Below are 26,764 nucleotides of genomic sequence, written 5' to 3'. Positions count from 1 at the left end.
TGTAAATCAAGTCAAGGTCTAACCCCAAAACAGAATGGTAATCTGAGAAGTTAACTATCAGCTAGCCGTATAAAGAATCAAGGATGTCTCAAAATCTGTTGTAATTTAACACTTGAAAGCCCAATGTGCACGCCATACTTTTTAGACTATGTAGAGTCTTCAGACTATTAAATGTGTAAGTAAATGCGTTCTGCTCGACCAGTCCTGTATCATGATTATTTGGTTTGTTTCAGAACATTTCATCGAACATACAAAACAGTCATGAGCGTATAATTTGTATTCAAAGGATATTTAACTCAGTTGCGTAACAACGAAAATGTACCAAATATAGTTCATGCGAGTTCTGCAGTAGCATTTTTCAGGACATTCCCGTTTGCATTAGTTTTGGGGAATCAAGGTAAGCACACACACAGAGAGAGAGAAAGAGAGAGAGAGAGAGTATATCAGTTGTGATATATACATATTTTTTTACCTGTATTCTGATCATAGATATACTAAATTAAATGTATTTTGATTTTACGATTATTTTGGCTAAATAGACAACTCAATTTTACATTTTTTTTTTAATTTAAAGCAAAAATGTCAGATTTTTATCATAAAAATACTATTATCAATAACAATATATGACTGCATGCATGATGCATGCTAGCTTTATATATATGATTGTGAGTGAAATGCACTTTCCAAAGGGATGTTAACTGCATAATTATATATACATGTGTATGATTTGATCAGCTGTCAAAAGGAAAGTGTTGCATACGGCCTGTGGATATAGTTTTTGAAAGGCCTTTGTTTAAAAATGCCACAATTGGAATTTGGAAATAAACAGAACTGCATGCATACTCATTTTCAAATACATACATCAAACAGGGATTTCTCTTCTTTCATCCAGGTGAATATACATTTACGAGTATTTAAATATTTTGAATTAGAACCTTTGTTGGTTAGGATAAGTAACACAATGAAATGTTGATACTTATTCTTGAATATCGGTCACATCAATTGTGTGTATATTAAAAGGGGGGGGGGGGGGGGGTCAATGTTGTTTTGATTTTTATAAAGGGGTCCACCAAGACCTTGAAACTGTTTAAATCTATTGAAAGGAAATGTTAAAGTAGGACATTTTTCTTTCAAGTTCAATTTAAAATATACTTAAACCCTAAGTACTTAGTCCAATGTATTTTAACCCTAAATTAGTTCAATTTATGATATACTCTGGTACACAAAATTAGTTCAAGTTATATACCATAGATTAGTTCAAGTTGTAAATACCATAAATTAATTCAAGTTATATACCATTATCATAAATCGAAAAGTTCAAGGAATATGCTATAAATTATTTAAGGTATATGTAGTAATGGATTCAAAAGGGGGGTTGCACTTGGCGCATGCCTCCTTAAAATTGTCAAAATAAAGTTATAATCAATAAATCATACTCTTTCTGGCGAAGAAAATGTACAACTTAATTGTGAGTCTTAATTATTAGCTTCTTGGAAACTCATGTGATTTAATATTTCTCTACATTAGACTGATTTCAGTGGTGTATTAAGGAAACCTGTCGGTTCAATGGTCAATGGTGTATAAAAGTACATAGAAAACCCATTTTAGTTATCCTCTCCTTGGGTCCAAATCCACCTTTAAGTAATTGGTTATACTACCATGTGTTTTTAACGGCTCTTCCATGCATGTTTATTATATAGTACAAAATGGCATGGTTTTATTTTTTTGAATGTCATTTACATTATCCCATTGATTTTGTTTTTTTTTAACTGATTAATTTACAGCCATTCGTAACCAAAAATTAATATTATAGGAAATGTTTCTTATTTCAACATTAAAACAGAGGGTTTGATTGGATTACAGCAGGCCTTAAATCTACAAACCTAATTAAAAATTGTTAATAATCTTAATAAAGTATATATAATCATGAGAAGAAATATCACAAAAGTCTAATCACTTTCAAGACTTCATTTTTATCCTTCAAAATATTTAGAATCTAGGGGCAGCTTCTATGGGCATAAGCCATTGACCCCGGGGCCCCTAGCCACCAGGGTTATGCCCCAGACCCCCTGCTTAAAACTACTGCCTTATATAGCTAGCTCTCTAACTTCAAATCCTGGAGCTGCCTTTGGTATGTATCCAAAATTAGATACAAAATTTATCTTAAAATAGCTGGCCTTTATAATGTATGGCCATTTAATATTTCAAATTTCAATGAGTAATATGGAATTAGCTCGACCCAGGACAGGATTATAACTACTTGAGCTACAATATACTTATACATATAAGTTTAATCTGTGTTAAGGAAGTATGGGACACCAGAAGTCCATTTAAAGTATCTTTAAACAAAAATCTCTTTTGATAAAAAACCTGAGAATTAATTAACAAAACACTGATATGTTGCATAAATTCTTCAGCATCTTTTCAGAGAGAGCAAAACAACAACAATAAAACATACCAATATTGCAAAGACATTGTTTCAATGCATGTTCACAATTCATTTAATAATTAATGTGAATACAGTCAAACCTCGATATCTCGAACTAGATGGGACTGGTTAAAAACTTTGAGATATCCAAGTATTCGAGATATCAAGGGTAAAACACTTAAATTTAAGTGGTTGGGACTTAAAATCACTTCAACATATCCATTGTATTTGAGATATCGGTGTTCGAGATACCGAAGTTCAACTGTATATCCATTCAAACATGTATAAGAAGAGTTAGGTAAAAATCCAGATCTTTTTGTAAGAATCAAGAAAGTTTATTCAAGAGATAAGGTATTATTTTTTTTTTTTTTTAGATATTTCTTAAATAAATAAACTTAAGTTTATGAATATAAGGTGTTCAAATACAGTCAGGTGACCAAATCTAATAGAGCCCAAAGGGCTTTATGATATAGGTTTGATTATACACCTGACCATATTTAGTTTGAAAATTGTGCCATGAATTGTGATGAAAAGTGGTCTAAAACAGAGAAAATATCCCACATACGCACAAAAACAAGCTAATATTTTCAACCACGTGAAAAGAGGGAGCTGGTTTTGAGTAAAATATGCATAGATTGCATATCGATTGCTCAAAAGCCAGACAAACCTTGTTAATTTCAAAGAGCTATGACTGCATGAGTGCATGCATGGGCAACAATGAAATAAACATGCATGCATGCATGCTCAAGTCAAAGTGCTGTTTGAAATGTACAAATACCCAAAGTCCAAGTTCTTGTCAAAATGGTTCTTACTGAAGAAACAGTTCCCCTAACCATACATGCAGCACTTGGATGCAATGACTCAAAGTTGTTATAGAACCTGTATTTACCAGCATGGTTTCAATTATGATAAATTCATTTTTTGTGTAGAAAAATTATAGAATGCCAATGAAAAAGTCAACATTCTCAGTGTACCTATTGTTTACAAATGATCTCCTCTTGCTGACTTGCTCATTGTTACACTTCATAGAGTATTCTGCTTTAAAAGAGAGAGATTTTTGAGTAGTGGTGTAAAGATCGCAATGTGTCCTAGCTTGTTATAAAGATTGATTGAAAGTTTTAAGTATTCAGCTAAGTGCAATGACCCTCATGTAGTATTTACTTAGATTGTAGATAATTAAACAAAGAATTCTTTCTTTGGAAATTTATGTGGGATATGAAGGTGGCGACATTGCAGAGTCGATAAACGGGGCGTGTAGATTTCAGTCTGGTTGTTTCTATATAGAGCTATGAATTAAGTTTTTATAATAAATAGAGGGAATCATACTTGGTAAATGTAAATATTTATATGTGACATTATGCAGTATTTGCAATGTGATTTGAGCTGCTACGTACCCTATAATCTATGAATTGGAATTTAATGAAGACAACTGCCATATTGAGATTCTTTTTCAATTAGATTGTTTTTCATGATTTTTGTGATTTAATTACCAGGTTTTTGTTTTACATTAATTATGTATGTAAAGTACATAAAATTATGTAACAAAGTTTCTTTCACTAAAGGAAGTGAGCATTTTAACATCCTTCCCCCCCCCCCCCCCCCCTGTAAGTGGCGAACCGGGATCTGCATATTACCAGTAAAATCTTGACCTTATCTTTAAGTTTGGTTGTTCTTTACAGGACTAGCTCTTATTTCTATCAAGAGTTTCTTCGAAGACAACAGAAGCTTGCCCCCAATGAAAAATTATCAATTTGAATTGTGACCACTGGTATATACCGGTATAAATTCTATATAGGTCAAGAGTTTTCGATCAATTCAGAATATGAATTGAAACTGTTATTGCTCAGCAGTATAAACAGCAAAGGTCAACTTGAAATATGAAATGCAAATTGATGACTATAGTTCATATGTTACAATTTTTAAATGCAATACAGTCCAGCAAAATCTTTTATAAACTTTCAAAAACCTTTGCATATATATATATATATATATATATATATATATATATATATATATATATATATATATATATATATATATATATATATATATATATATATATATATATATATATTTTTTTTTTTTTTTAACAAATACATATATATATATATATATATATATATATATATATATATATATATATATATATATATATATATATATATATATATATATATATTAACAAATACTGATATAAAAAATTAAAGCTGTATAGTTAACAAAGTAATAGTTTTAAACTTGGCCTGCTTGCAAAGTTTTCTTTCATTTTAATTGCATCCATTTTATATATTGTTTCTCTTTGAAGATATATAGTTTTAAGATTTGACCCTTTTATATGTGCAGGTGCAGTCATTCAAGACTTTTGAAAAATGATGATTTTCTAGTTAGTTTTCTAGTGAGTAATCGAGCGTTTAAAATTTTTTTTCCTATCGTTATATCTGGGAAATGATCACAAGATGGCGTTTTATTATATGTTTCTTGATTAATGTTTGAAAGCAGATTTTGTTTGTGATATGAAAAAGTGTACTTTTTTCATGAAGATCAAATTTGCATCTGAATTAAATTTTATGCTTTAATTATTGCACTCAAATATTGATCTTTCCCTGTCAGTCATTCAGAGGGAGACTATGTTTTGTTGTTAAGAGAAACATGTACTTGCATTCACGCTATAATGACTGTGTATATCAAAGATTGTTTAAAATAGGTGTGATAGTGCATCTGAGCATCCATACATAATTCATCCATGCATCCATTTACTTATCCATCCTCAGCTCTTCAAGAGACAATCACTTGAGTCCTTTTTTTTTGCCCATTTCAAAGGGTTAATTGAATTACCCCTAGGTTGGCTCAGGGTAAATAAAGAAAGGTAACATGACCTGACCCCAAAAAATGACAGGAAATCTTTGTGACCACCTGTTATATGTGATGAACACTAGCTATAAGCTTCCCACAAAAGAATTCAGTGTAAAACTGAGCATTGCATGATTGATCAATAACTGCATGATCGATAAAAATGATCAATCTGTCTTGACCTTTGTTGGTTATTTAAAAACTGAGTTTCCTTAAAAACCTTTCTATATATATAGTACACTCAAAATTCCAAGTATTCGGATGACTTGTATTTTAGAAGAAAGTATACTGATAATCTTAAACAACTTCCTGGTCTCCTAGCTTGTTGATGCTTATTTATATACTAGCTTATAAAAGTAAAAGGATATATGTTTATGAAAGGATATTGAAATTATTTTAAAGGATTTTCGAGGAATAAAGAAAGAAGAGTCAGAAGATGTTAGCTAGACAGAACTGGAGTAAGAATGTGGAGTTCCTGCTAGCTGCCATTGGGTACTGTGTGGGACTGGGGAATGTGTGGAGGTTTCCATACCTATGCTACAGCAGTGGAGGCGGTAAGAGTAACTGTACAACAAATTCCTAATTAAACACGTAAAATTAAATATCTGGCTAAAGTCTTAAGAAGGCACCTCTTGTTGGTGTCAATTCATCATCGCAAACCACGGTTTTGAGTCCACAAATGATGATGAAGAGAATCGATGTGAATCACACGTGGGTCACCGACGATGGTGTCAATTTAAATCTTGCAATTATTTTTGTGATAGCTATAAAAGTTCAACACTTGCAATTTTCTAGATCTTCTTGTAATTTGATTCAAACGTTGCAATCGAGGAATAAAGTACTTTTGTCAATTAAGACATATTCAGCATTTTAAAAGTCCAGTTTGCATGGTGAATTTCAATTATGCATTGGTCTGTATTTATATACGCCATGTATTATACATGTATTTAGAAACGTAATGATACAGTAGTAACACATATATGCAGATTCTTATTTATCTGTAAAAAACTAGCTGATATGAAAATATTTCCTTGATCTTTATACAAGTAAAATACGTAATGATACACTAGTAACACATATATGCAGATTCTTATTTATCGGTAAAAAGCTGTTATGAAAATATTTCCTAGATCTTTATACAAGTAAAAATGTTTGCATATATATATATATATATATATATATATATATATATATATATATATATATATATATATATATATATATATATATATATATATACACACATACATACATACACACACAAATACAAGTAAATATAAATATATAAAATATATGTATATGATATATCATGATATATAAATATATATGTATATATAATAAATAAAAATATATATACAAATATAAAAATAGATTGACAATAAACACGACTAAGGGAGACCATTTACTTTTTTTTTGTTAAATATAAATATATATAACATACATGCATAAAAGTCTACTTTTGAAGTTTATAGGCCAGATGCTACAATATGTGTAGGTTACATGTATAACAATTTCATCATCATTGTAAATTGGATTTGATGTTGTTTTACCAGTATTTGCTGTCAAAGTTCTATATAATTAGGGCCATGCTCTGCGGGCGCCCTATAGTGATCAGTCTGTCTGTCCATCTGTCCAGCCATCCGTGCTTCTGTCCGCCTGTCCGTTTGAGATAACTTGTCCGGAGCATATCTTCTCTCCCCTTGGCCTAATCTGGCTCATACTTTACCCACAGAGTACCTTTGGGTAAAGAATGTGCAGTGACCTTGAACCAAGTTACGAGGTCAAATGTGAAGGTCATAGCAGAATTGTATGAAAAATCCTTGTCTGGAGCATATCTTCTCTCCCTTTAGTCCATCTGGCTCATCCCTCACTCACAGAGTGCCTACGATCAAAGGGTTTGCAGTGACCTTCAATGATGTTGTAGATCAAGTGTCAAGGTCATATTGATCATGCAAAATTCTTTTTTTAGAGCATATATATACTCTCTACTTGGCCCTGTTTGGCTCCTATTTCACATAAACAAAGCTTTAGGTTAATAGTGTGCAGTGAATTCATAATATAAACCAAGTCAATGTGAAGGTCATTGCAAATGCAGTATCTTTACAATCGCTTTTAGACTGTAGATTAATTCCCATTTTATTAATCTTGATCAGGTCAAACAAAAATGCCTGTATGTAAGGGGTAATGAGATTGAATTAAAAAATTTTCATTCTTTTGTCCATTAATTTAAGTGGGGCCCTTTGAGATGGTCACCACCTCAATGCTGTCTGTGTATTTTTACTCCTGTTGTACATGCTTATCCCTAAGACATTGCTTGCATAGATATATACTTCAATTTGCAATGAGAATCGCATAAAAATATTAATTTTTCTATTTTAAGGACACAATATTGCAATCTGAAAGATATTTTAAAGTGCGGACAAACAAGTCATCTGTCTCTATTTATTGAAAAGCAATTTTATTTACATTTTTTTTTATGAATAAACGAAAGCACTGGATGCTCCTCTGATTCAATCTTGATTGAAATTTTAAGGTGTTGAAAGACAAACTTAACTCATAGCAATTAAAAGAATCAGGCTTTCAAAACTGAACTAACCATGCACTCTTTCTTAAATTCAGGTGATTGCAAAAGGGTGAAATTTAGAACATAAATGAGGACAACTTGAGCATTTAAACTTCATGAGGATTAAAATAAATCCATTAATTAAAACTATACCAGAGGTCATGAAGTTTGCATGATATCCACATGCACATAGTCATGAATGAAGGTGGAGATTGAACTACTAATTGACAAATTCTAGCAAGCAAGGACTTTTAAAAAACTATTCTTGCATAATCATTAACCCTTATACACCCATATATAGATTAGGAATTTATGGAAGCATGGGCTTGACATCTGAATGTTGAACTTGTAATAGAACTAGAGACCCCTCATTTCCTGATCAGGTGCTCTTGCGCTTGGCTATTCAGGCCAATAGCCGTAATGTATTTTTGCTCTATTGACTGATGCACTATAGAGATTTCAGTGCCATTGGGCCTTAAAATCTTATGTCTTGGAGGTCTTTTCTTAAGCACCTCCTTGTCAAATATCATTATATCAAAGATTTCTCATATGACTTTTTTTATTAGTACCATCAAATATATAGCTCAATCTTTCCTCTCACACCTTATGAAATTTGCTGTCCATATATATATACACAATATAATGTCAATTAACAATAAAATTTGTTGCTAAGAAAGTTTTATGTTTATGAAGATCCGAAGGGGTGTATAAATTTATGTCACAGATTAATTACTCCAATACCCTGGTACATGCAATACAAATATTTTATTTATTTTTTGTTTGTAATTTTCCAGGTGCCTTTCTGGTGCCGTTTTTCCTGATGTTGATTCTGTGTGCCGTTCCCCTGCTGTATATGGAGTTGGCCGTGGGACAGTACACACAGAACGGACCTGTCGGGGCTCTAGCCAAGCTCTGTCCTCTCTTCAAAGGCAAGAGTCATCTGAACTCCTTTTTCCTGATGATATAGCAATGAATTTCACTTACATTTTGTTAAAGACATGAGAAGTTTTTAATTTATTAATTTTAATGTGACAATTTGATTTTCACTTTACATGCAGTCACAACCACTTTAAATCACATTGCAAAGAGTACAATGATGTAGAAATTATATCAAGTGTGTATTAATTGCTACTAGAAAATTTTTAAATTGCAAAAAAAAAATTGAATGCATATAGAAAAGTTTTTGCAAATTTTGTTACACATGAAAAAAGTGATATATGGTTATTTGAAAGATGCAAATTGTTAATAGAAATTGTCAGTAAGCTCATGTAATACACTGTACTTTTACCAGCTTGTCATGTCAAAGAGGGATTTATGTTTTGTCACTGCATTCAATTTCTATTTTATTGATATTGATGATATGTTTTATGTCTGATGCAGTAAGATTTTCAATATACTTGTACAATTTAAATCTAATGCATAAATAGTACATGTATTGAAATGGAATAACACACCTGGAAAAAGTCAATCAAATTAACATTAAACTATTTGATTGTGAAAGATTTCATCATAAATAAACTGTAGATATGTCAAATAAGGGAAAAATTTCCAGTTTGGGGAGAAAAAATGAATATCTAAAAAATTCAATTTAATAAGTAACAACAATTTAAAAGCCCCTTCATAATTCGAACTCGGGATGTACGGATCATAAGCCCGACACATTATCCACTCGGCTATGGAGTAGGTGACATGTTATCGTTGATAAAGTCCTTTTAATAAAACGAAATGTCGTTTCGATCAGAGGTCAGCCATTTTGTGATGATGTGTTATTCCAGCTTAAGATATCTCTAATTGGTCTCAAAGTGGTGAGCTCCCTTTCTCTCTACATATACATCATTTCAAGATGATGGGGGTGGGGGATGGGAGCTAATGTATTATAGTCCATGTACAGAATACAAGTTGAGCTGAGTTTGATCAGCCATTGTGTTTGCAGGAGCTGGCCTGGCCACAGTTGTGATATCATTCCTCTTCACGACTTACTACAATGTCATCATCGCCTGGGCGTTTTACTACCTCTTCCATTGCTTCCAGTCGGTTCTTCCATGGACTGCCTGTGATCACGACTGGAACTCTCCGAACTGTTGGGATGGCACTGCCACTCAAAACTACACCAATTCAACGACAAATACCTCGTATCTAGGGCCTGCAATGAAGCCTAATGGGACAATTTCTCCTACAGAAGATTTCTATCAGTAGGTTGTAGGGTTATGGATATATTTGCATATATTTTACATGTTGGTCGGTACTGTCTTGTTAATGTATAAAAAAAATTTATTCTAAACCTTTTAAAATGTTAGATATTTGTCTTTCAAATCATACTCTGGAGGTACACTCGAATCCTGAATCTAGTTTATTTTGATTTGAAATTCATCCTCTCTGATTAATCAGTGGAGTTGTTTCCCTGTCATTGCTTTACAGCGAATTACAGAATACCGGTAGAGTTTTCAATAGCTTGTTGGATTGCTCAATAGGGTATTCAATTTGGTCAGCAAGGTATCACATTAGGTTTAAATCTAGGTCATGTGATTACTCAGGTATGACAGCGATAAAGTGAGTTAATCTAGTAAAAATTTGCACATTTGGGCCTTTTTTGTTTCTCCCTGTTGTCCTACATTACTGCTATAAAAGTCTGAACTAATTAAACAGTCACAGCACAAAAATACTCTTAATGCTGTATGTTGCACCAGGAATTGGGGAACCAAAATGTCTAATGATTTTTCGCAGGAAAAAAAACATCTCCGTAATTCTTTAAGTTATGCTTTTCTCTTTTGTTTGTTTCTTCAGAAATGTCTTTTGAATTACATTTTTTGAAACAAAATTCAAATTACTCCAAGCAGAATTGATGCTCTATAGAATCCAGTGCTGTTGAGGTGAACATTCTTTTTAAAGGTCTATGAATAGAATACCTAACAATAGGAGAGAGTGTTCTAGAGGTTTTCTTTGTGCCAAATGAATTGGTTGAGTGCAAAATAACAATCTACACTTGGGTAACCACAGGACCTAGATTTAAACCTGATGTGATACCTTGCTGACCAAATTGAATACCCTATTGAGCAATCCAACAAGCTATTGAAAACTCTACTGGTATTCTGTAATTCGCTGTAAAATATCAAACTTGTTATAAGTTACAAGTAAAATCAGACTTCAGTTAATTGAATCTATAGTCATTTTGAAATTTAATGTTGAGTTCATTCACTTATAAATATTAAGCAAATTGATTGGATTAAAGTACAATGTAATTAAAACACCTTCACTGGTGTAGAATTTCCAAATTTCAAAATATTTAACCAAAAAAAGAAGTAACTCATGACTTACAGATTCATAGAGAGATCGAGACGTACTGTGCTACACTTTGAGATAGAAATTGTTGGAAAGATACTATTTATAAAGTTACACTTGATTTTATTTTTATCTTTCAATAAATAGTATGTCACGTACAACATGGTGGTGTCCCTTAGATTACCATCTTAAAGTGTTGAACACGAGACCTTATATTATTTTAGGAGTTACGTGCTGGAGAGGTCCAGTGGTATCGAGGAGACAGGACGGCTCAAGTGGGAGCTGGCCCTCATACTGCTCATGTGCTGGGTCATTGTGTACTTCTGTATATGGAAGGGGCCAAAATCTACAGGAAAGGTTGGTACACGGTGATATATAGATTACAAGAAGTTTTGCATAATAGGTTTGGTTTTGTATTTCCTAACCTTGTCTTGAGACTAGGGGGTATTTTTCTTGGCCATTTATTTAAATTGGGGTTTGACACATTATGAACAATTTTGTAACACTATTTTTGTTGTTTAGCTGTCAGTGGTTTGTATATCATTGGGGTTTGACACATTATGAACAAGTTTGTAACACTATTTTTATTGTTTAGCTGGTTTGTATATATACCATTATGGTACTGCAAATGAGTACGAGGAGGTGAAATTCATAAAAACCTAGTCATATATGCATCTACAGTGTAGATTATTAGTACCGGTGTATTATGCCAAATCAAAATTGATAGACCTCGCACAACTCCAAGCTTGATAATGTTAAATAATCTAAGAACATGATTCCTTCAAAACATGACATAGCTTGGGATTCCTTAAACAATGAAGTGTAAGACAAAGAGTTCCATATAGAACTTTTGGACAGCTTTGAATCTCTCACTCCTTGATTGCAACCTGAAGGAGAAATTTATGAAAGCTAGGCCAGTTCATGGATGATCTCGTGTGACAACATGCTTACTGAGAATTTTAACATCTCGGTGGACATAAGGCGTAACATGCAATGATGCATCCCTTCACCATATTTCTCTTTTTATTAACATTGGATGATTTATGTCAGCAATTACATCCAGGCATTCATAATGTGGCCTTCTGCAGCTTGTAAAATTTAGTGCTGTACAAGCAAATGTAAAGATTTGACCTATAAAGAGAGAATAGATACTGGTACGTGTAAATCATTAAAGGAAAAGGGTCATTTAAAGCTGCTTGGTCTGATTTTATAGCGAGCACAGCTCGCCGGCGCACAGCGCCATCGAGCGAAGCGAGCTCTAAGAACCAGTATGCGCGGGAAAAAGAACGAGCTAAACCTACAATTCATTAAACAAAATTTTTTGTCTGTTACCCATAATGCTCTCTAATGTTTTCACCCGTGGTGGTATGCCAAAAATGGCCGACTTTTAACTCGTAATTTACGGTGTCTTGAGGTTTTAAGACACATTTTGAGTAACGCATGTTGTTTGGCGAGACTCAAGAGATTTGTTTCATGCTTCCATTCTTTTGTATTGAGTCGAGATACGTAAACAAAGACGAACAAAGCCATGGATGACGTCACAGAGCTCTCGCGCTATATTTCCCGCAATAAATTTAGAGGTGGATCAGACATCTGTAATACGTGTACTAACTACTTCAGTTTAGATACTCATTGAGATTGTATGATTTGTTTTTAATTTTTTTTGATATAGAGATTATATAAATATATACTTGCAAGAACCATACTTTACTGTCATTTCGATCCATTTTAAAGCTAATATTATTGTGCATACATGTACAGTAGGCAGGTAAGTACGTGTATATGAGTAGGGAGGAAATAAACAATAGCAAATTTTGAACTAAATGAAAAGAAATAAAGAGAAAAAATAAACAGTTAAAAAATTTATGTAGATATTGCATATAGTCATACCACTAAATTTAAAAGTGGGAAATTACACAGCTACAAACAGGGACCGAGCACTCTCTCTCTCTCTCTCTCTCTCTCTCTCTCTCTCTGGAGAGGGCTAGGGGGTTGCGTTGTATGTATCATAACCATTAAAATTAGTACATTTGGCATACTTATTGTAAAGCAATATACAGATATACTCTCTCAAAATTTCTTTGACGTTCGTTGATAACTAAATAACACTGGGTTGACAATGATGCAAGGTATGTGTAACTCTTGCTGCGCTCGCCAGAACGGTAGCACCGTAAAACATATTATCAAAGAACTGCGAACGCTAACGCCCGTTTCCCGCCTACATTTTACATCCAAATATTTCGGAATTTCTGTCAGATATTCAAAAAGTAAGTTTTCTACCAAAAAGTATAATCAAATCCTAATCAATTTATATCGAAACAAAATTTGTAATAAAATTATTTATTTTTAAACAAAAGTTTTGCTAACGCGGGGTCTAAAAAAATTTCATTGAAATCGGTCTATATGAGTGAGGAAAATTTTATTTAGCAGCCAATATGTGCATAAAAACCTAATAATAACATATTTACGATATGCATTAAAGTAAAATTTCATTTTAATTCATATCTGTTAATTAGTTTTCGAAAATTTACAAAGCAAAATTCTTTTTTTTTAATGTATTTCGGTCTGTAGACATAGGTATGTTCCCCCCCGTGAAACAACAAACCCTTTGGTAAAAATATGCTAAATAACAATAATTAATACCCCTCAAAAGGAATTTTTGTTTCACGGGGTGAAAAGATGTTTTAAAAAACATTTCCGTTTTCCGTTATTTTCTAATAAATGAGCTATTTTAACCCAAAATACAAAGTTATCTCGCTTTGTTTGACCAAATCATTTATATTTAATGAAAATATACATAAATGTTTACATTATTATAAAAAATTAACTTTAATTAGACAACTTTCAAAAAATGACTTTTAGTTAGGTGGCTAGACAATGCTATCGTTCGCAGTCCTTTTGTGTATGTTTTTAATTGATGCTTATGCTAAGTTTGTGTATAATACTGTGGAATCATTAAATTTCATGGGGGCCAATTTTCATGGATTGCTTAAGTTTTACAGGTTAGTGGGGACGTAATTTTGTGTATTACCGTATCTTATACCTTCAAAAGGATATATGACTTAATATAACCCATATTCAATGATTCGTGGAGGATGTTAATTTGTGGATGAGAGGCAACCACGAATTCCACGAAAATTGAGCCACCACGAAATCTAATGATTCCACAGTATTAGACATTGCTTTATAGTTTTCCTAGTCAATTATGCCTTATTTCAAAGAAAAAATGATGTACAAAATTTGTTAACACAAAAAACGATATAAAAAGGGTATTGCGTTATTTCGCCACGTGTATTATAACTTTGACATTGCTTTTAATAGCTAGAGGTTATAATGTTTTTGGCAAATCAAAAATAAACCTGTTTACATTTCATTCACTATATTATATCTGAAGTTTGTTTTGTTTACAATCAATGCAAAACATGTGGGTTGAAAAAACCCAATCATTCGGGGGGGAAACCAAACGTTTCCCTTTTCTAAACATACTCATGATGCATTTGGTTTCTTTTTTTGTATGCCCTTAAAAAAATTATTTTTAGTAACTTTAAATATTTTTATTTTTGAAAGGAGATTGATTCTGCTGGTGTAAACAGGCGAAAGTCTATAACTTTCAAAGACAATTTTTTTGTATAGAAAATTATTACGGGCCGCCGGAAGGCGGTCCGTTATTTGATATACATTTAGATATTGTTACTGCGTTTCTGCGGGATAGTTCTTTTTTAATAGAATTAATATTATGCTTATTTTTTATGAATTAAAAGTAAATTTGCATGTAGAAATATGTGTTATGCATTTTTAAAAAAAATCATACACATTTTGTGTTTTACTCGTAAATGAAAAATAGGTCATACTTTGTGAATTGTCGTGTTTGGCGCGTTTTTATCGAGACTATAATCTATTCGGAAAATTTCAGAGTTCTTCATTCTTTTCAAAACAATGCATTGGGATCGGTATGCGGGACATACTAACGACCTGAAATACTAAAGACCTTACGTGTTTTATTTTATATAAATGATATATTTGAATTTCTATGTGCCGTGTCAAGTAAAATGACTTGTTGTGTATATATATTATATTTCCATGTAAAATATGGTAGAAATATCATTAAATGACATCCATATCAATTAGTTACGCAAAAATATGACAGAAATGAAAATTTGAATTGACTGGAAAATTTGAACTAATACATTTCTATTTTATCACGTGGTCCCTTGAAATCATATAAACAGTAACGAACTCGATTCTTTATGATAATAGTAAAATGTTAAACTTCAAAACAAGTTGCTGAAAGTATATTAAAATTTACCATTAAAATTAGTACAACCAACTCTTATTTTCTTCTTTGTGGTGTGTGTTTATGTAAACAACCAATGATTCATACAACAATTATATTTTTTGCGGCCCTTTTGACGCTTGCGTCAATATGATTTCTTGTTTGATACTGTAACAGCCAAAAAATCAGACCTTGCAGCTTTATATGAGCCTTTATGAGCTTTATATGAAAAGAAAAAAAACAAACACCTGAATATATTTTGGTGAACAATGGTGTGAAAATAATTAGCAATGGGGAAGGAGAGGGTATTTGAGACAACTGATGAGGCAAATTGGAAAAACAAAGAGCTACATGTACAGGCATGTATGGACATATGAAATAATCCAGTTTTGTTTGCAAGGTATAGAGATATGGCTTTTATGGAGAATCCTTGTTTTCTCTTCCCCTGTTTGATGGCCATCTGATCGATCTTTTATAATTATCACATGGAATTGGATATTGTTTAATTGTGCCAGAATGGATAAGAATTCTAGTGATATGTGAGATATCCTTCACAAAAGTGTAAAGGAGCCAATCAGATTAGGGCCTGAATAATTCTTTTATAACAAGAAATGTTCAAAAGGGGGGCCCATGTACTGTATCTTTGCTAGCCAACTTTGAAGTGTTTTTGATCCGCTGCTCTCCTCATAAACCCTTGACATATTTTGCTATTGAAAGTTGCGATTTATTTCCTAAATTCTGATGTGGGTTTACTAACCTACTGTCGACCAATTAAAAAGTGAGTTTATGAGGAGAGTAGCAAATCAGAAACCCTTGGCTAGGGAAGATGCATGTACTGTCAGTATGAGGGTATTGAAGACTCAGGTTATTTATGATGCATACAACATTTCTAAAATTAAGGTAAGGTTTGCGGTTACAGGGAGATAACTCACACATTTTCATTGTGACGTAACACCAACTACCCTTTATTTCAGTTATGACGTCAAAATTTATATAACGTCATAATTGATTTCAGGTTTTTTTTATTTCGTGGGCTTTTATAGTTTCAATGAAAAAATAAGAGGACACAAGCATTTTATCAATTTCCACGAAAACGAAATCCGCATCATATGGTTTTGAATAATGTTTTAGAAACATCAGATTACACATATTCTAAGATACGTTTTTCCTGAAATCGGTGGACTTGGAAAGGTTTCAAATAAGATGTTTTCGTTTACATAATAGTAGTCCAAAATTAAGACTTTTGTTGCATTTTAATCTATTTTTAGATAGTTCATCAGAAATTAATAAAAGTGAATCATGATATTAATAGTGATATTATTTTCGAACATTTTAAGCATAAATAACCCCCATAATAGTCACATATAAAATGTACATATTTTCACGAATTGTTTACATTTCATCAAAATGAAAATTGGAAATCATGAACTTTGACCTTTTGTAGTTATAAAACGGGATGGGCAAAATTCATTTGAATTTCATGAGAAAAAAGACTTTAGTATAGTCAACAAAATGGTATGTAACTTTGGTACAACCTCTAAAAAATGCAAGCCGCAAACCTTACCTTAAAGAATTCAACTAAACAGTTATGGTATATGGAATTACCTCATAGATGTAAATTTACTAAAAAGAAAATGAAATTAATTTCATAATACATCTTTTAAACCAAGCAAAATGCCTGTTCATACAAAATCAGATCTAAATAAGGCTCTACACATTCATCAACAGGTAAAAGTATATTATGAATATAGATGAGCAGACAAGACATCCAAAAACGGAATGGTATAAGAAACTCACTATTCACAGGAAAGGAAGACAATGGAAATATAGCTTTATTGTGGAATACAGAACAGTGCAAAAGAGGATTTAAATTGGAGGGAAAAAAAACAGCTGTGGAAGATTAGATTTCTGACAAAAAACAAAAAGGATATTAATCAAGGATTGCTTTTCCTATCTCCGAGCTGAATTTTTTTTAATGGAGAGGATTTAACTCATGCAAATATATACCACTGGCTTTATAAGCCATAATTGGTGTGATCTATTGATAGGGACAAGCTTACTTGAAGCTTGATGATATATAGCTATTTTCAGGTGTGTATTTCTCTGCTTTGAAATGTTTTAAAGTCTTATTTCAGGATGCGCTAAAAATTATCCTATTAGTTGTGTAGATGCATGTATATCATAATGAATTTCATCAGGATGTGTATTTTCTCATCCCTCTGTTATGAAATGATATAATCTATTTCAAGCCATGTATCGATTTCAGGTTGTGTATTTTACCGCTACATTTCCATACGTCGTTCTTGTCGTCCTATTGGTAAGGGGGGTAACTCTCCCTGGATCTCTCAATGGCATTCTTTTCTTCATCAGGCCAAAATGGGAACTACTTCTGGATCCAAAGGTATGCACTTTCTTTCCAAACTATTAAAGAAATCAATATGAATTACAATTTTTAAGAAAATGTTTTAAAAAAAAAATGGTTCATATCTTGCATCCTCTAAGCAGCAATATCAAACTACTTCAGGTATTGTAATATTCATAAACCACTTTGTAGAAGGGAATTAATGTTTACAAAATCTTGATTTTTTTTTTAATCCAAAGGTGTGGGTAAATGCAGCAGCCCAGAACTTCAATTCAATTGGTATAGCATTTGGGGGAATCATTACCATGTCCAGTTATAACAAGTTCAACAACAGAATCATAAGGTAAGTGGTCCCTTTGTATCCTGGCGTCATGGGTTTCCAATTGGTTAACTCTAAATGTTGCGTCTAATTGTTGTCTCTTTAGTCAATAATTATGAAACTTTGTCACTTTAACTTCAGACTGAGCATCGAAAATCACCAATACTAAATCAAAGAAAAGTCGTCATTATATGCAGTTTCTAAACATAAACAAACTTGATGGCACATTTGACCATTAAAAATGAGCATCATATGTTTCTGATAGTATGATTCATCAACAAATTTCTTCAGTAATAATTAAAATGAAAGATAACCTTATAAATATTTTTAATAAGGGTTTCAATTGTTTTTAAAGCTTTTATTTCAACTTAAATCTATCAGTTATTTAATTTATCTTATTTACAACATTTCATCACTTAAATGTATTACAATACTATTATTTGAATGAATGATTTTAAGTTACGTTTTTATTTCAGATGAAGCTTAATAATTGATAGCACTCTTCAGATTCGATAATAAGAAAAGCTTTTATTACAAAGTCACGTAATGATTTTAGCATGAAAATACGGCATCAGAAGTATATTTTATTAGACAATAAGCAAGTTTAGATATAATAGTGATACAGTGTGTATCATAATTAGGTTTTTAGGCAATTTTAATGACTTTTATTAACGTAACAGTTAAAAAATAGTATTTAATTAGTCTCTTGAGTCATTGTGTGATTTGATTAACCTTCACAAGTAGCATAGGTAGGGTGGTGTAGATGTATAAAGATGAAAGGAGACTCTGTACATCCATTGTAGCTAGTGAATAAAAAATTACGTCATTTTGGAGAAAACTCGCGCGACCAAAATAGACTATCGGAAACAAATGACTATCGAAAACATTTGACAGCATGATTTTTGATGGTTGTTCTAAATGTAGTCAATGCAATTTCTAAACATTGACACATTACTTCCTTGCTGCAGTTACATGTGTTTCTGTTTCATCACCAGTGTAGGGCAATGTATGTTATGTCATTCAAAGTTAGGGGTTTAATTTATCTTTAAATTTAAATTCTGTATTTCTCTAAGTGTTCTCTATAAGATATTATCCAGAAAAAAATCACTGTGTGAAAATTAAGGTTCAATAGATATGCTTTTGGTTATATTTGCTTGTTTTTGTATATCATTTCATTAGTCAATCTCAAAACCTAGCTTGCATAGTGCTTTTCAAGTTTTCTTTTACATGTATGTGCACTGATATAAACATTAGAAATTAAAAATAGTTTCTGATAAAGAAAATTGATCTCCATGCTTGTGTACTCTGGGAATCTTATACAAAAGGTTTGTCTATGTTCCCCTTGTAGAGATGTGTTAGTGATAGCAGTAGTGGACGCCATTACCTGTCTGCTGGCCGGGTTTGCTATCTTCTCCATTCTGGGAAATCTGGCTGAAAACCAGGGCAAGGATGTGGGTGATGTCATACAACAAGGTCTGTGTATCTATGTATCAATATCTAGGAGTTTCTATAACTTCCTGAAACTCTTAGAGTATTTAAAGTTAGTTTGTCTGCTTGAGACTTGCTGTCTTTGTGTTAAAATAATTAAGAACTCTTGAAAGACTGGCTCCTATAACGAATTCTGCCGACAAATCTAAAAAGCCAGAAATTTCTGTATTAAAATTACATTAAAAAAAAATTCAATCAGAAAAAAGTTTTGAAATTATGTATAGCAATTTAACTCACATTGATCACTATATCAAATTAATATGTTCAGACCATGCAAATTTATCAACATATGTTTTGATAGTTTAATGCTTGAAATCAATTATCACCCTGTTTGACCATTTGTTATTCTTCTGTAGGTCCTGGACTAGTTTTTGTGATTTATCCCGAAGCCTTTACAACGATGCCAGTCCCACAACTCTTTGCTGCGGTGTTCTTCTTTATGTTGATTAATCTAGGAATTGATAGCCAGGTATGTACCTGTCATAAGTTAGATTAAATCTGTGATTGCATGTGCCCTATTAAATAATTTTCATCTGTATCTGTTATAAACAAAGTCAGGTACATAATTAATATCAAGATCATCGAAGATGTGTTTTATGCAGATTATAGCATCGTCTTAGAAATTAGTTCCTGAAACACAGCTCTATTGTTTGTTTTGGAATGATGAACTTTCCTTGCCAATATTGCATTTGTTTTAGATATTTTTTGTCAACATTAATTGGTACAAGTATTTGTATCTATTAATACGATTAATAATATCGATGTTTAATGCATAAGTTAGAAGAGCACACACTTGTATATTAAGCAATAGATTAGAGATATATGCATCAGAGATTGACGTTATCAGCGAAAGCCAGGCAGGTTTTAGAAAAAACTATTCAACTCTAGACCATATAATAACACTACAGTTTTTATCCCATACTCTTATGTCCATGAAGAAAAAACTTTTTTGTGCTTTTGTTGATTTTAAACAGGCATTCGACACTGTCTGGAGAAATGGTCTTTGGAGTAAGTTAATCAAAAATGGAATAAATGGGAAATGTTTTAATTATATCAAAAACATGTACATGGAAGTTAAGTCAAAAATTAGTATGAATGGCTTATCTTCCGAATTTTTCAGCTGTAATGTTGGAGTACGCCAAGGTGAAAATTTGTCGCCATTTTTATTTTCGTTATATATTAATGACTTAGAAAAGTTCATGATTGATAAAAATATAATTGGGTTACAGAGTGTTACCAAACCTTTAGAGGATGAACTGTTTATGTATTTTAAACTATGTATTCTTTTTTATGCTGACGACACTGTAATTCTTGCTGAAACGCCTGATGATTTACAAAATGCTCTGAACGAGTTTCATTTATACTGTGAGCAATGGAAGTTAACGGTTAATATAAATAAGACAAAAATATTGGTATTTTCTAAAGGTCCAATGATAAAAAGGGAATTTTACTTTAGAAATGAAATAATTGAAAATGTGAAAGAGTTTAAATACCTTGGAATTGTTTTTTCACGTTCAGGGTCTTTCAGAAAAGCAAAAACACATCTCTGTGAACAGGCACAGAAGGCTATGTATGGGGTCATTAGGAAAATAAGGCAATTTAATTTACCTGTCGAGTGTCAGTTAGACCTTTTCGATAAAGTAGTAATGCCGGTATTATTATACGGATGTGAAGTATGGGGCTTTGAAAATATAGAAACTATAGAACGTATTCATTTGAAATTTTTGAAACATATACTGAATTTAAAAAGCTGTACCCCATCATACATGGTTTATGGAGAAACCGGAAGGTTTCCATTATCTGTTAATATATATACTAGAATGGTTTCATACTGGGCAAAATTGTTCACCGGGCCAGAAAATAAAATTGTTCATATACTTTACAAATACTTATTGAATCAATATAATAATGACTTTTCTAAAAACCCATGGATTGATTGTATACATTCTATTTTTAATAAGAGTGGTTATTCAAACATTTGGAATGAACAATGTACTGTAAATGTTAATTGGATTACAAATGCTGTCAAGCAAAGGCTTAAAGACCAGTTTGTGCAGAAATGGTCGGCTGATATTGCAAATTCTTCAAAAGGTCATATATATAGAACTTTCAAATTTATTTTTGGATATGAAAAATATTTGAGTATTCTGCCATCAAAACTTCGAAAAATTCTTGTTAAATTCCGTACGTCGAATCACCGACTTCCTGTAGAAACTGGTAGATGGTTAGGCATTCCTCTTAATGAAAGGTGTTGCACATTATGTAATAAAAATCAAATAGCCGATGAAATGCACTTTATATTAGAATGTAATGCTCTTTCATGTATTAGACAAAAATACTTGGAACCTAGATTTTGTGTAAGACCAAACACTTTTAAATTTTGTGAGTTATTGTCTACTTTAAAACTTAAAAAACTCAAAAAACTCTGTTTATTTATAAATGAAATTTTTGAATCAGTCTGTCCTCCTTGAACATTTGTACTTTTTTCTCATATTTTTTTTTTCTCTCTAATTTGTACTGTACATGTACCTCTGACTCTATACATACATTTGTAAATATTTATATATATATATATATGTACCTCATGTACCGTCATGTTGACGGTTTGAGTGAAAATAAATTGAATTGAATTGAATTGAGATTAAATCTGTGATTGCATGTGCCCTTTTAAATAATTTTCGTCTGTATCTGTTATAAACAAAGTCAGGTACATAATTAATATCAAGATCATCAAAGACATGTTTTATGCAGATTATAGCATTGTTTTAGAAATTAGTTCCTGAAACACAGCTCTATTGTTTGTTTTGGAATGAACTTTCCTTGCCCATATTGCATTTGTTTTAGATATTTTTTGTCAACATTAATTGGTACAAGTATTTGTATCTATTAATACGATTAATAATATCGATGTTTAATGCATAGGTTAGAAGAGCACACCCCTACATCAGTGTATCCATTGCTAATTATGATTCTGTGTGTTTCAGTTTGCATCTACCGAGGTGATTGTCACCACCATCAACGACCATTTCCATCCACAAGTCAAGAAGTACCTGAAGAGGAAGGAGGTACTGGTGGCAGTCGTCTGTGCTCTCTCCTTTCTGTGTGGATTGCCAAATGTTACTCAGGTGAGCTATTGGTTTCTGCCAAATGTTACTCAGTTGAGCTATTGGTCTCTTTTCTCTCCTTTCTCTGTGGTTTGCCAAATGTTACTCAGGTGAGCTATTGGTCCTATGGACAATACACATATATTGCTCCTCCCTCTGTATCTGAAAATTGATTCCCATATTAAAGCTAACTTTAACATTTTTAAAGCATGTATGTTATCTTAAAGTTTATATTATTAATATATATTATCGCTGGATGAAGGAAGAGTATATCACTACAGTAGATCTGTGAATCGTTATAGAAATATTGCAATGAGAAACCTGACACAATGGAGAGGGTCAGTTAAGAGAATTTAATCATTTGAAAGAAAAGTTTGAGATTTAATTGAGAATTTATGATTACGGTATCAGATGTTTGATTTAGAGATGGGTTGTTAAATTTTGGACCAAAAAATTAAGTTATAAATCCCTACATGGTACTTCAACGTGAATTGTTTGTGTTGTAGGGTGGTTACTACTTTTTCTCTCTGATTGATCACTATGCAGCAGCCGTCTCTCTCATGTACTTGGCATTCTTTGAAGTCATTGCAATCACATGGTTTTATGGTAAGTTATTTCACGCAATGAAGCATTATTTTCTATACATTATATATTGTTTTGGTTTTTTTCATGTGTGCAGTATCTCATTATTTTATTAAAGAACTATTTTTTATTTGTAAAAAAAAAAAACAACAGTTCTTTGTTTCATCAAATAACAATATTGTATATTAAACAATAGATATGTTCCCAATTCATTTTTAAACCAAATATCAATAAATTTCAAATGTGTAATTACACTATCTTAACATATAATTATGTGAATGTATCGAAACTGTTTCCATTTGCTTGTGATTTATATTTGAAGGTGCTCGTCGATTAGGAAGAAATATCAAGGAGATGAATGGCAGCACTCCAAATATATTTTTCATTGTGTGCTGGTATTTCATATCACCACTGTTCATTTTTGTAAGTTCAAGCAGAAGAGCGTGTACTAATATTGGGTTTTAATCAACCATTTATCAACATTAATTGAAAATTCATTTTGTAATACATGAACACAATAACCATTTTATTCAGAAAATCATCATTTTAAAGGTGATTGTCAATTAAAAACCTTTGAATAGGAATCGAAAAATATCTCAGGATGCTTTCAAAGTCAGAAGATTTATAGGCAACTTAGCTAGCCTGGTTCTCTCCTTCTAGGAATAATATACCTGGTATATATTAATTTATTGTTTCATTATAATTGTAAAATCAATTTCTGTTGAGTGCTGTAGGGTATATGGTTGTTCAGCATGATAAGCTACCGTCCGTTCCAGTTGGATGGTTATGACTACCCAGTCTGGGCGACAGTACTAGGGTGGTTTATCGCCGCTCTGTCCGTCCTGTGTGTACCTATAGGAATGGTACACTCCATTTATCAAGCCAAGGGGAATAACTTGTGGCAGGTATGTTTCTGGTATTTCACAACTTATAGCTGAATTAATTGATTTACGAAATGGTTATAAATCTCAGACTCCCATAACATCATCTATGTCTATTAGCCTCCAATATTTTGCTTTGGTTGAATAGTTTTCTGAACACTTAAAGGTAGCACTTATGTCTTAATTAGGTAGGTTAAATGCCAATGCTCTTATCATTCAAAGACAGAAAAGTTAATCTTTTCTTTTATTATCAGGCCAACAATTTCAAAATGAGAACCTATACTTTTTGGCCATTTTGATAGGGAATTTTAAAACTAACATAAGAAAGTGGAATTATTCCTCCTTCACAAATAAAATTTATTGATAATGAAAAGAAAGAACTTGAACTGCTGCATTTCTGGCCAAGAAACTAAAGATTAATTTTTTTTTTGCCCCAAGATGGCCAAATTAAAATGAGGGTAAAGTTGATTTTGTACAGTTTTGTGTATATCTTTTACGATTTTTGGAATTTGGAATTCTTGTGTAGTCAGTAAAGTAAAGACTACGCTACTAGGAGTGCTAAAGCATGCAACTTTTCCCCCCAAATAATCAGTTATTAGAATGGATATAATTTTTTTAAATATACAGTATAACATACTGTAACAATAGATGGTTTTGATTTATGAGAGTGTTGAAAACTGTACAGAAATTTGTTTTTTGGCTTTTTTAACAGAAATTGAAGAACTCCATAGTGTCCCCACTAGATGATCCTAACGAGATCTTCCATCTCAATCCATACAATGGAGGACCAGAAAAGAAAGAAAACTTTGATGCTATTTAAGTTTCACTCTTTCTGAGCAACACTTTCAAGTGTGTCTATAGAATATGTACCGGGTAATCATACCGAGTTAATATCAGACTAGTCTTTTAGTATTTCTACAAGAAAATTTATGAAGTTACTACTGGTATTCTATTTCTTTGTGAAAGAAACGACTGTATGTATATTACTGGTGGTTCGTGTTTTACCACTTTCCATTCATATTCAGTGAATTATATTATAATACAAGTTTATGTACACAGAATACGTATGTAAAGGTATATGATGGTAAGTATGTTCTAGGTCTCAAATTGAAAGTTTTAATATACACTTGTACATGTATAATGGAAATAGTGACGGAAAAAATGTTTTTATCATGTTTATGATAGATGTATCAGGTGTCTTGATAATTCTTTTTTTTACCATCATCAATTAGACAGTTAATGTAGATCTATGTAATATTTTTTTGAAAAATGACCATACGATCTTTTGATTTAACCCCTACACTTCTCACTTTTTGTAAGGTGTGTCCTAAATTTTGACCATTTATAATGCTCACACAGTTTAAAGAAGGTTTGTGCAATGTTACTTGCTATTAAAATAGATAATATTCATTATTGTTATCTAAAACATTAAGTCATTGATATGTTCAGTAATGTAAATTACCTAATAATCCAGTATTACTAGTTTAATGGAATAAAAAACCAAAAAATAAGTCATTACAATCACACAATCCATGCAATGAGATATTGGGCATTTAGATCAATGTAGTTACGATAATAGGTTGTTTTTTTTTCATTTTTAAGGTTGTGTTGAAGTCTTGGAAATTATAATTTTGATAGATAGTAGTTACAATTTTGTCACTGTCAGTTCAGCATTAAGATATTGGACAGAGAATTAACTGTTGCATGCATCTGGTATTTTTCTCATTAGATGTCAGATATTTGGTAGAAGAAACCTAGTGGCAAAGTGAGAATTTGTTTGAATCCAAGAGAGCCGAATATAGATGCAGCCTTAGTCAGTATTGTCTATCATGCATGCATATTTGTAACCAGTTAACTGGTTACTTGGATTGTAATGATGGTAACTGGTTACAAAATTAGTAATCACAATATATCGGTAGGGATATGCATGTATTTATTATATATAAATTAACACACACTTTGGAATGCTTTTAATTAGATTTTCATTTTGTAAAAGTATTTAGTTGGTGGTAGCAGTTTATGTAAAAAAAAGTTTTAACTTCATTGACTTAGTAAGTCACTATTTTGGTTTTAGTTTCCTTCATTGTTAGTTTATATATGAGATTATGAATAATTTGAAAATAGGCCTAACTTCAAGGAGGTTATTATGGTTGTGGTGCAATTTAAAAATTATATTGTAACATAAGCAGACAAAATCAGTATTGTGTTTCAAGAACACTTCACCATTTTTCTAGATGTTTCTCTAGATGTTTTAGTATTGTTATTAAAGATAAACTTACAGATAAATATAATGCCTAAATTTGTTGATATGTATTTAGGTATTCATTAATAACTTTTACTTATTTGAGTGGAAGAGTTTTTATTTCCATTTTTTTTGGATACATGTGAAATTGTACACTGGTATTGCATATTGACATAAAATATTATATTTTATTGATATCTTTAGATGTCAAATAGTTTTCAAGATTATTTTACATTTTTTATACAAACAAATACTGTACATTCATAATTAAGTTGGTTCATTAAAACGTGCATAATATTGGTACATGTAGTTTATACACTTAAAAGGTAAGGATGTTTTAGTTGAGGAAAAATTTTGAGTTACCTTCTGGTGACTGATTTCATTTACATGTAT

The 26,764-nt window shown here is 31.7% G+C and overlaps 1 protein-coding gene across 1 annotated transcript; it reads left to right on the top strand.

Moving 5' to 3' along the window:
* The first annotated feature begins 130 nt into the window (after positions 1-130).
* Positions 131-26,638, top strand: LOC105344109 (sodium- and chloride-dependent GABA transporter ine). Its single transcript, XM_011451744.4, has 14 exons — positions 131-397; positions 5,681-5,832; positions 8,636-8,770; positions 9,775-10,033; positions 11,345-11,477; positions 17,660-17,794; positions 17,995-18,098; positions 19,423-19,547; positions 19,919-20,031; positions 22,547-22,687; positions 23,173-23,272; positions 23,571-23,671; positions 23,983-24,153; positions 24,842-26,638. Exons 2-14 carry the CDS (start codon positions 5,715-5,717, stop codon positions 24,947-24,949), a joined length of 1,743 nt encoding a protein of 580 aa, XP_011450046.2. The 5' UTR covers positions 131-397; positions 5,681-5,714; the 3' UTR covers positions 24,950-26,638.
* Positions 26,639-26,764: the final 126 nt, after the last annotated feature.

The sequence above is a fragment of the Magallana gigas genome, chromosome 3 (genome assembly GCF_963853765.1).
Source record: "Magallana gigas chromosome 3, xbMagGiga1.1, whole genome shotgun sequence".
In the NCBI taxonomy this organism is placed as follows: Eukaryota; Metazoa; Mollusca; class Bivalvia; order Ostreida; family Ostreidae; genus Magallana; species Magallana gigas.
This window is presented reverse-complemented; position numbering and strand designations above follow the sequence as displayed.